Below are 10,310 nucleotides of genomic sequence, written 5' to 3' on the forward strand. Positions count from 1 at the left end.
TGCTCGGAGGCGCCTTCTGGAAATACGCCTTCATTGGAGAGAAGCGGAGAGGCGTAGCCACCACAGGCGGTGGGTGGCACCAAGCCGCAACGGTTGGGCTGGGTCGGAGTTCGGCTCCGATCTGATAAGCCGCCGCGCCGCCGCCCGCCCGCCCACCGCCACGCTCTAAAACCCTTCTTCCCCCGGGCCCCGCCGCCGCCGGAGGAGGAGGAGGGGGGTCTCGGCGCCGCCGCCGCGATGTACCTCTACTGCCTGACGCTGCAGCGGGCGACGGGCGCGGTGTGCCCCGTCATCGGCAGCTTTAGCGGGCGCGACACGAAGAAGTCGGCGGCGTCCGGGTCCGGCTCCACGCAGGAGATCGCCGTGGTTCGGGGCGGAACGCTCGACCTCCTCCGCCCGGACCCGGAGACGGGCCGCCTCCGCACGCTCATCTCGGTCGACGTCTTCGGCGCCATCCGCTCGCTCGCGCAGTTCCGCCTCACCGGCGCCAGCAAGGACTACCTCGTCGTCGGCTCCGACTCCGGCCGCCTCGTCATCCTCGAGTACTGCCCGGACCGCAACCGCTTCGACAAGGTCCACCAGGAGACCTTCGGCAAGTCCGGCTGCCGCCGCATCGTCCCCGGCCAGCTGCTCGCCGTCGACCCCAAGGGACGCGCGCTCTGCATTGCCGCGCTCGAGAAGCAGAAGCTCGTCTACGTCCTCAACCGCGACGCCGCCGCGCGCCTCACCATCTCGTCCCCGCTCGAGGCGCACAAGTCCAACACCCTCACCTTCTCCCTCACCGCGCTCGACTGTGGATTCGACAACCCCATCTTCGCGGCCATCGAGCTCGAGTATGCCGAGTCTGACCGCGACCCCACGGGGCAGGCTGCGAACCAGGCGCAGAAGATCCTCACCTTCTACGAGCTTGACCTGGGGCTCAACCATGTCTCCCGCAAGGCCTCTGAGCCGATTGATAATGGTGCCAATCTTCTTGTGACTGTCCCTGGTGGAAGCGATGGTCCCAGCGGGGTTCTTGTGTGCTGTGACAATTTCGTGCTTTACCGGAACCAGGGGCACCCAGAGGTTCGTGCTGTCATTCCGCGCCGTGCTGACCTCCCAGCTGAGCGTGGTGTCCTCATTGTTGCTGCTGCTACACACAGGCAAAAGACTATGTTCTTCTTCTTACTACAGACCGAGTATGGTGACATCTTCAAGGTCGACCTTGAACATAGCGGAGATACCGTTACTGAGCTCAGGATCAAGTACTTTGACACCATACCTGTGACATCAGCTATCTGTGTGCTGCGATCCGGTTTCCTCTTTGCTGCTTCTGAGTTTGGCAACCATGCACTTTACCAGTTCCGTGATATTGGCAGGGATGCAGATGTCGAGTCCTCTTCAGCAACACTGATGGAGACGGAGGAGGGGTTCCAGCCGGTATTCTTTCAGCCCAGGGCACTAAAGAACCTCATGCGCATAGACGACATCGAGAGCCTCATGCCAGTCATGGATATGCGTGTCGCGAATTTGTTTGATGAGGAAACACCCCAGTTGTTCACAGCCTGTGGCCGTGGTCCGCGCTCCACACTGCGCATCCTGAGGCCTGGCCTTGCCATCAGCGAGATGGCACGATCAATGCTGCCTGCAGAGCCTATTGCTGTGTGGACTGTCAAGAAGAATATCAATGACATGTTTGATGCCTACATTGTTGTGTCCTTTGCTAATGTTACGCTTGTGCTCTCTATTGGTGAGACCATTGAAGAAGTCAGTGACAGCCAGTTCCTGGATACAACTCACTCCTTAGCAGTCACTCTCCTTGGTGAGGACTCTCTCATGCAGGTCCATCCAAATGGTATCAGGCACATCAGGGAGGATGGCCGTGTCAATGAGTGGAGGACGCCTGGAAAGAAAACTATTACAAAGGTTGGATCAAACCGGCTCCAGGTGGTAATCGCTCTCAGTGGTGGAGAGCTCATCTATTTTGAGATGGACATGACTGGTCAGCTCATGGAGGTGGAGAAGCAGGACATGTCTGGCGATGTTGCATGCCTGGCCATTGCGCCGGTCCCTGAGGGAAGGCAAAGGTCCAGATTTCTCGCTGTAGGATCCTATGATAACACCATCCGTATCCTCTCCCTGGACCCTGATGACTGCCTGCAGCCTCTAAGTGTCCAGAGTGTATCATCTGCACCAGAGTCACTCCTATTCCTAGAGGTACAGGCATCAGTTGGTGGTGAGGATGGTGCAGACTATCCTGCCAACCTTTTCCTCAATGCTGGCTTGCAGAATGGTGTTCTTTTCCGGACCAATGTTGACATGGTTACGGGTCAGCTATCGGACACAAGGTCTCGATTCCTTGGCCTGAGACCTCCAAAGCTATTTCCTTGTATAGTTAGCCACAGGCAAGCAATGCTCTGCCTGTCCAGCCGTCCCTGGCTGGGCTATATACATCAAGGTCACTTCCTCTTGACACCATTGTCCTGTGATACACTCGAATCTGCCGCATCCTTTTCTTCTGATCAGTGCTCAGAAGGTGTTGTTGCTGTTGCGGGAGATGCCCTGCGTATTTTCACCATTGAACGCCTGGGAGAGACTTTCAATGAGACGGCCATCCCTCTGCGCTACACCCCAAGGAAGTTTGTGATTCTACCAAAGAAAAAATATATTGCTGTCATTGAGAGTGATACGGGTGCATTCAGTGCAGAAGAGCGAGAAGCTGCTAAGAAAGAGTGCCTCGAGGCTTCTGGTGCAGCGGAGAATGGAAATGCGAATAATGGGGATCCAATGGAGAATGGTGATGCACAAGAAGATGGTGCTGAGGAGGGCAACACATTTCCTGATGAACAGTATGGTTATCCAAAGGCAGAATCGGAGCGGTGGGTTTCCTGCATTAGGATCCTTGATCCAAGGAGTAGGGACACGACCTGTCTGCTGGAATTGCAGGACAACGAGGCTGCTGTCAGTATTTGCACTGTGAATTTCCATGATAAGGAACATGGCACTCTTCTTGCTGTTGGCACTGCCAAGGGATTGCAGTTCTGGCCAAAGAGGACCCTTGCTGCTGGGTTCATCCACATATATAAGTTTGTGGATGAAGGGAGGTCACTTGAACTTCTGCACAAGACACAAGTGGAGGAAGTACCTCTTGCATTGTGCCAATTCCAGGGACGGTTACTTGCAGGTGTTGGTTCAGTGCTCAGACTATATGATCTGGGGAAGAGAAAACTGCTTAGAAAATGTGAGAACAAGCTTTTTCCAAGGACGATAGTGTCTATTCATACCTACCGTGATAGGATCTATATTGGTGATATGCAAGAGGTATCCTCTCAATCTTTGTTCAATTCTGCTGCATTCCCCTTCTTATGAGTTTTGACACATGGATGCGCTTTAAGTATCTAATGTGTAGCCAAGAAGACAGATTTTTAAATTTAATTATGTATAACATGATATAGTGGTGAACCTCTAGGCCTGGTTGTGATGTACACAATGATTTGAAGTACCTGACATTGTCATATCTAATTGGACTTAACAGGATATGATTTGTTTGATTACTGATGTGGGAGTTTGAAGTGGATTGTCTGGCATACTTGAGTCATGTAGAATTATGGATATACAATATTACAATATGTATCTTCTAGGTTATTTTTCATGAAGGTTTTTTCTTTGAGTTTTCGTATATTTTGTTAAAGTGTTACATATGTTGTGATTCAGAGAGTTCCTTGTGACCATTGTTCAGTGATAGCTGTTGTTCACTAGATTACCTGTGGCTTCCTTGCTTATATTTCTTCTATGGTGCCATTTTCTGTGCAGTCATTTCACTACTGCAAGTACAGACGGGATGAAAACCAGCTCTATATCTTTGCTGATGACAGCATCCCCAGATGGCTTACAGCAGCTCAACACATAGATTTTGACACTATGGCTGGAGCAGATAAATTTGGGAATATATATTTTGCTCGTCTTCCGCAGGATATCTCAGATGAGATTGAAGAAGACCCAACTGGAGGCAAGATTAAATGGGAGCAAGGAAAGTTAAACGGTGCCCCTAACAAAGTTGAGGAAATTGTGCAGTTTCATGTCGGTGATGTTGTCACATGTTTGCAGAAGGCCTCTTTAATTCCTGGCGGAGGTGAATGTCTTATTTATGGAACTGTGATGGGCAGTGTGGGAGCACTGCTTGCATTCACCTCCAGGGAAGATGTTGACTTCTTCTCTCACTTGGAGATGCATCTCCGTCAGGAGCATCCACCATTATGTGGAAGAGATCACATGGCATACAGATCTGCTTATTTTCCAGTGAAGGTAATTTTTTCTGATCTTTCTTTAAAGTCTATAGTTCTGTTTATTCTATGATGTTATTAAGTCAATTGTTTAGTAATATCAATACACTGTCGAGCTGTTGCTCAGAAGATGGTTTTGTATCAGATAGCATATGTTCACTAGCTCATGGAATTTATTTGTATGTCAACTGCAAAGTGCAAAGACAATTTGAAACACACTGTTACTGATGAATTCTGTTCTGTTACAGGATGTGATAGATGGTGATCTCTGCGAGCAGTATCCATCCCTACCAGCTGATATGCAGAGGAAGATTGCTGATGAGCTCGACAGAACACCTGGTGAAATACTGAAGAAGCTAGAAGACATCAGGAACAAAATCATCTAAGCCCACGGTATAGCTTGAGAGAACTAGGGTATGTGGCAATGCAACTGTCTGCCTGTCTGGTCCTCGATGCTTCAAAAGTTGCATCCAGTTTGAGGTGTTGCAGCACTTCAAGATGTGACGCGGCACTCCACAAGTTCAGAGCCAAGCTTGTGATGTGATTTGTAAAACCCTGTCTTATGCTAACCGGTCCACAGTCCGCATTTTAGAGCCAATCAAGCATAGATTACATTACTCTGCACCAGGGTGATCTTTTGTATCCCTCAGAGCAGATTCAGCTGATGCCTTGTTACTTGGCTTGATGTAATTGAAGTTATTCTTGTTGGATGCTTATTAGGCGGTAGGCACTGCGTTAGGTAGTAGCTGCCTTGGTAATGTACCATAGAAAATTTTCCATGTGTTAGATGCCTCAGTGCCATCCCTTTCAGATTGCTCTGCAGATGGAAATCCTGAACTGCTTCTTCTGCTTGAATCCTGCATTGCATTCAGAACATTTACTTTCCATCAGGGTTGTTTAGTTTATGTTTTAAAGTATACTTCGTTCGATGCTATTGTCAGGTGCAAAGATGATTTGCCCTTCGTTTCAATTGCATTTCTAATTTAAAAAGCACACCTGGCCTGCTCGCCGTCGCCGCTTTGGTTCTCTTTTATTCTCCACAGTCCGGCCTGTACTTAACTAGTGGCGATGGCAGATGACACGTGAAAATTCTGGTAAAAATTCCAGCAACTGGTAAGGTTCAAACAACCTGCAAAATGTGACTGAAAAAACACCCTGTGAAGTGAGATTAAAATGGTCCGGCATGCTTGCAGGTCGCAGCACGGAAGTCAGAGTCCCGGGTTCGATACGTCCATGCTCCACAGGCGGCACGTCCCGGGCCCACACGCAGTGGCTAGCGACGACCGAATCGACGCAGACCAGTGGTCGGTCAACGCCTCCCTGCCGTGGTGGCGATGCTGGAGACGAAGGTGAGGTGCGGGCCCGGCAGCCGCCAGCTGCCCAGCTCGCCTCCGTCGCGCGCCGCTCGTTGCTGCGGGAGCAGGTGAGCGAGAGGTAGCTGGTGCTAGGGCTTCAGCGTGTGGGTGTCGGGGGTTAGGGGTGGGGCTTCGCTCTTCCGCCGGCGGCGGACAGCGGGGAGGTTGCTGGCGGCGGATGGGCATGGACAGGAGCCAATCCAATCCAGGGGTTTTTCTAAAAACACGCAGGGATCTTATTGCAAATATTTGGATCGCAACGATCCAAATTGGGGTGTTTAACGGAAAACTTTGGATCAAACTAGAGGGCAATATGCAAAAACATAGGGTCTTATTTGAAAAAATTTGAATCGTGGTCGATAATCACAATCCAAACTAGGGGGTTATTTATAAAACTCCAGCATCATTTTGCAAATTACTGGGCCGGCCACCACCTGCTGCTGCCGCCGCCGCCGACATTTGCTTAGCCTCGGGCCTTGTTTAGATTGCAAATTTTTTCAATCGGAGATACTGTAGCGATTTCGTTTGTATTTAACAAATTTTATCTAATTATGGACTAACTAGACTAAAACGATTCGTCTCGTGATGTATAATTAAACTGTGCAATTAGTTATTTTTTTACATACATTTACTGCTCCATACATGTGTTCCAAAATTGATGTGATGGAAAGAGAATGTAAAAAGTTGGAATTTGGAGGGGATCTAAACAGACCCTCGATGTACCATTGACCTTCACTCCGCAGTCGGTCAACGCCTTCTTGCCTCTTTCCCTTCGCTCTTTCCCCGCGCCGCGTTGTTCGTTTCGTCCACGACAAACTCATTTCCTTACCTGTTCCAGAGAACCCCCTCCTTCTCGCCTCCTCCGCGACCCCCGCTCCCGTCGCCGTACGCCAACCTGGCCGCCCCGTCGTCTCCGTCACCAGGCTGTCGTGTCGCCGGCGCTAACGGGGCTCCTGTAGGCCCAGCAGGTGGAGAAAATGGGGATGCGGACCAGCAGTTCGTGATGCTACGGACCGCCATGCGCGAAAAGATGTGAGTTTTCTTTAGAGCACGCGAGTTTTTATCAGAGTTTGCCTAACTAAGTGCATTACTGAGTTAGTGAGGCTCGGCTGGCCGAACGGCAGCATATCTTGAAACTATGTGGCAAAGCCAAATTGCTTAGAATCTTAGATCATCTGACTATGAATAGTACAACCTGATTTCTTATCCATAATTATGAAGGCAAAAATGGATGATGTACTGCTTAATCCTTGACTTCCCATTAATTTTTGAATCTGCAAGCCGCCATAATTTCGATATGTGCGTTGTGGCTGACTGTGAGCCAAATAGAAGGTACTACATCCATCTCAGAATATAGTTATTTTTATATTTTCTTCAAATCAAACCTTTTAAACTTTGACCGTAGATGGTAAAAATTCATAAAGATTGATATTATAAAAATAAAAATGATATTAGTTTATCCATAATGAAATCAACTATCGTAATATGCAACTTTTCTATTTAAAAGTAAATATTTTTGGAGATATTATTGGTCAAAGCTGAAAATGTTTGATTTTAACCTAGTTAAAAAATTATTATATTTTAGGATGGAGGTAGTATATAACTGGAATTTGTTTTTTTATTATTATTTATAAATGGGCAGATTCGAGTATACAGGAAGGAAACAACCATCGCCCGAGTGGCGGAGGCGGTTGCCAGAACTGGCAAAGCGGCTCGAGGAGATCTTGTATAGGAAATTCCCAAACAAGGTATTGCTCTCTTTCCTACTATTTCCTTTTGCAGATCTGGTCTACTTGGGATCAAGTACTTTTCTGGGGACAAAAGTAAACTTGGCTGCTTCTGTGTTTCACCATTCTGGTTTTTGATCCTGGTATTGTTTGAGCAGAATGACTACTGCAATATGACGAGGGGGCAGTTGAGCCGCATTTGCAGTTTGCTATTAAGACTGAGCGCTCAGAACCAGCAAATTCAACAGAACCTACAAAAGGCTTGGGAGACAGCATCTTCATCCGGCAGAATGACTCCGGTAAAAAAATTTTGGCACATTACATTCCAAAATTTGACCAGGACCAAAACTATTTGCAATTTTGAACCCCTGGGGTCAACACCGTTATCAGCAGCATGGATGTTGAACTTGTCTGGCTCTCAACACACTCAATGTGTTGGCAAGGTGGCCATGACATGGATGAGCCCGATGAGGGGTGGGCACCATGTCCTATGGCAAGAGGGCAGTACGAGGGGAAGGAGAGGAAGAAGACGAGGCGGGCATAGCTGGCATTTTCAGTGAAGATTAATAGATTAGATGTTTTGAGATGGCTAAATATGGGATTGGAAGAATTTACATTGGAAATAATTAAAAATCTTCCTGTAGTTAAATAGGGGTTCCCTTGAGTCTTGACCTCTTCCCATGGAGTTTGGGGTTACAGATCATGTTCGTTGCGTGAGTGATGTTTTAGCTAGACCTGCAAAACCGAAGATCCATAACATCTGTTCCGTGTCAAAAAAACTTTTTCACATTTTTCTTGGATAATGGGAATGCAGTTTGAACATACTGTTACTGATGTATATTGTTGCCTGTTACACGTTGTGAACCATGATGCTCTCTGGGAGCAGTCTGCATCCCTCCTGACAGATTCACAGAACAATGCTGATGAGCACAACAAAACTGGTGAATTTTTTGCGATAATACGTCATTATGCCTGCTCTATCCTTGCTTGCATTCAGAACATCCATGTCCTGACTCCTGAAAACGTACAAAATGATTCGCTCTTCGTTTCAATTGCATTCTAATTTAAAGCGCTCTTGCTCTGCTCTTTGCATTGGCTCTGTTCTATTCTCGATAGTCTTGGTAAGTGAAACCATCAGTTTCTTATGTTGCCATGTCAGACAGGGGGCTCCCGCAGCACCAGTCAACGGAGGACATGGCAGCCCTCTCAGGAGTAGACCAGCAGTTTGTGATGCTACGGACCGCTATGCGCGAAAAAATGTGAGTTCTTTTTTAGATTGTGTGAGTGCTTACTAGTGCAATATTTTGTAGTCAGGGTATTAAACTTGTAGATACTACTGAGTTAGTGAGGCTTGGCTGGTCGAACGCAGCATAGATCCTGAAACTGAGTGGCGAATCCAAATTGCTTAGATTTCCTATCCGTAAATACGAAGGCAAAAATGGATGATGCACTACTTAGTTATTGACTTCCCATTAATTTTTTTATCTGTTGAATCCCCTTCACAAACCACCAAAATTTCGGTTTGGCTCATTTTGTGAACCAAATAGAAGGCACGTGACTTTTTGTTTTTTACTATTCTTAAATTGGTAGATTGGAGTATATAAGAAGGAAACAATCATCACCCGAGTGGCGGAAGCGGTTGCCAGAACTGGCGAAGCGGCTCGAGGAGGTCTTGCATAGAGAATTCCCAAACATGGTATTGCTCTCTTTCCCGTTCCTTTTGCAGCTCTGGTCTACTAGTGATCAAGCACTTTTCTGGGACAAAACAAACCTGGCTGTTTCTATGTTTCACCATTCTGATTGTTTGATCCTGGTATTGTTTAAGCAGAATGACTACTACAATATGATGAAGGGGCCAATTGATCCGCATTTGCAGTTTGCTATCAGGACACTGATAGCTCAGAACCAGCAATTTCAACAGAACCTACAAATGGCTAGGGAGACAGCATCTTCATCCGGCACAATGAATCCGGTATTTTTTTTTTTCTTGGCACATTACATTCCAAAATTTGACCAGGACCGAAACTATATGCAATTTTGAGCCCCTGGGGTCAACGCCATTATCAGCGGTGTGGATGTTGAACTTGTCTGGCTCTCAACGCACTGAACGTGTTGGCAAGGTGGCGATGAGAGGAAGAAGGTGAGGGGGCATGAGGATTGATGGATTAGATGTTATGCGATAGCTAGTCCGTGGTTGGATAAATTTGCAGTGGCAAATCATTAAAATTTTCCTGGAATTAGTTGGCGGTTTGTTTGACCTGCTCCGCCGCCTTGTAGTGTGGCTACAAGTCATTGCTCGTTGGGTGACTGTATCTTAGCTAGAACTACAAAACCAAAGACCCAGAACATCAGTTCCATGTCAGAAAACATATCCACATTTTCTTTAGATGATGGGAGTTCAATTCGAAACAAGCTGTTACTTATTGTATTGCCTGTTACAGGATGTGAACCATGGTGATCTCTGTGAGCAGTCTGCAACCCTCCTGGCTGATGTGCAGAGCAACAATGCTGATGAGGTCGACAGGACTGGTGAAATTTTCTAATACATCTGCACTATCCTTGCTTTCGTTCAGAACACCTATATTCCATTTGATAACACTGGACAGCTGGACAAGCGGAAATGTACTCCAAATTTGTAGTTAGCAGCATATTTAGATCGATTCTGATGAGATCAAGCTGAATAATCCTGTCCGAGAAAAAGGCCAGGAATGCGATAATGTTTCACAAGCTTCTTTTTCTCATGCAGAATGACTACCATGCTGTGGTGGAGTGAACGATTGAAGTACAGCTAAGGTTTCTCAATAAGGCCCTCAGTGCTCTGAGTATCTGATATCTCCAAGCAATAAGCAATCCCTGATTTGGTGTCAGGAAGAAGTTTGACAGGTTCATAGTAATATGTTTCATATTTGAACTGTTGTAAACAGAAGTACTGCACCAAAGGTAAAAACTGCATAATGGGTTTCGTA

At 47.1% G+C, this 10,310-nt stretch overlaps 2 protein-coding genes and 1 long non-coding RNA gene across 3 annotated transcripts; 2 read left to right on the forward strand and 1 right to left on the reverse strand.

Annotated features, from left to right (window-relative positions):
• The first annotated feature begins 80 nt into the window (after positions 1–80).
• On the forward strand, positions 81–5,072 carry LOC112876312 (spliceosome-associated protein 130 A-like). Its single transcript, XM_025940397.1, has 3 exons — positions 81–3,300; positions 3,793–4,284; positions 4,511–5,072. Exons 1-3 carry the CDS (start codon positions 238–240, stop codon positions 4,646–4,648), a joined length of 3,693 nt encoding a protein of 1,230 aa, XP_025796182.1. The 5' UTR covers positions 81–237; the 3' UTR covers positions 4,649–5,072.
• Positions 4,829–5,461, reverse strand: LOC112876337. The gene is made up of 2 exons (XR_003225293.1): positions 5,259–5,461; positions 4,829–5,119 (listed from the first exon to the last, which is right to left on the reverse strand). It is a non-coding gene; the product is annotated as an uncharacterized LOC112876337 (long non-coding RNA).
• Positions 5,462–6,550: 1,089 nt separating this feature from the next.
• LOC112876160 (probable histone acetyltransferase HAC-like 1) lies at positions 6,551–10,310 on the forward strand. Its single transcript, XM_025940210.1, has 9 exons — positions 6,551–6,649; positions 7,260–7,365; positions 7,503–7,643; positions 8,201–8,285; positions 8,504–8,603; positions 8,935–9,040; positions 9,173–9,316; positions 9,786–9,873; positions 10,091–10,310. The coding sequence occupies exons 1-9, from the start codon at positions 6,621–6,623 to the stop codon at positions 10,093–10,095; spliced, it is 804 nt and encodes a 267-aa protein (XP_025795995.1). The 5' UTR covers positions 6,551–6,620; the 3' UTR covers positions 10,096–10,310.

The sequence above is a fragment of the Panicum hallii genome, chromosome 1 (assembly GCF_002211085.1).
Source record: "Panicum hallii strain FIL2 chromosome 1, PHallii_v3.1, whole genome shotgun sequence".
NCBI classification, from domain to species: domain Eukaryota; kingdom Viridiplantae; phylum Streptophyta; class Magnoliopsida; order Poales; family Poaceae; genus Panicum; species Panicum hallii.

Coding starts and splice junctions, on each gene's coding strand:
- LOC112876312 (XM_025940397.1), top strand. CDS start 238: ATGTACCTCTACTGCCTGACGCTGCAGCGGGCGACGGGCGCGGTGTGC. Junction 3,301..3,792: donor ATATTGGTGATATGCAAGAG/GTATCCTCTCAA, acceptor TTTTCTGTGCAG/TCATTTCACTACTGCAAGTA. Junction 4,285..4,510: donor CTGCTTATTTTCCAGTGAAG/GTAATTTTTTCT, acceptor GTTCTGTTACAG/GATGTGATAGATGGTGATCT.
- LOC112876160 (XM_025940210.1), top strand. CDS start 6,621: ATGCTACGGACCGCCATGCGCGAAAAGAT. Junction 7,366..7,502: donor ATAGGAAATTCCCAAACAAG/GTATTGCTCTCT, acceptor TTGTTTGAGCAG/AATGACTACTGCAATATGAC. Junction 9,317..9,785: donor CATCCGGCACAATGAATCCG/GTATTTTTTTTT, acceptor TGCCTGTTACAG/GATGTGAACCATGGTGATCT.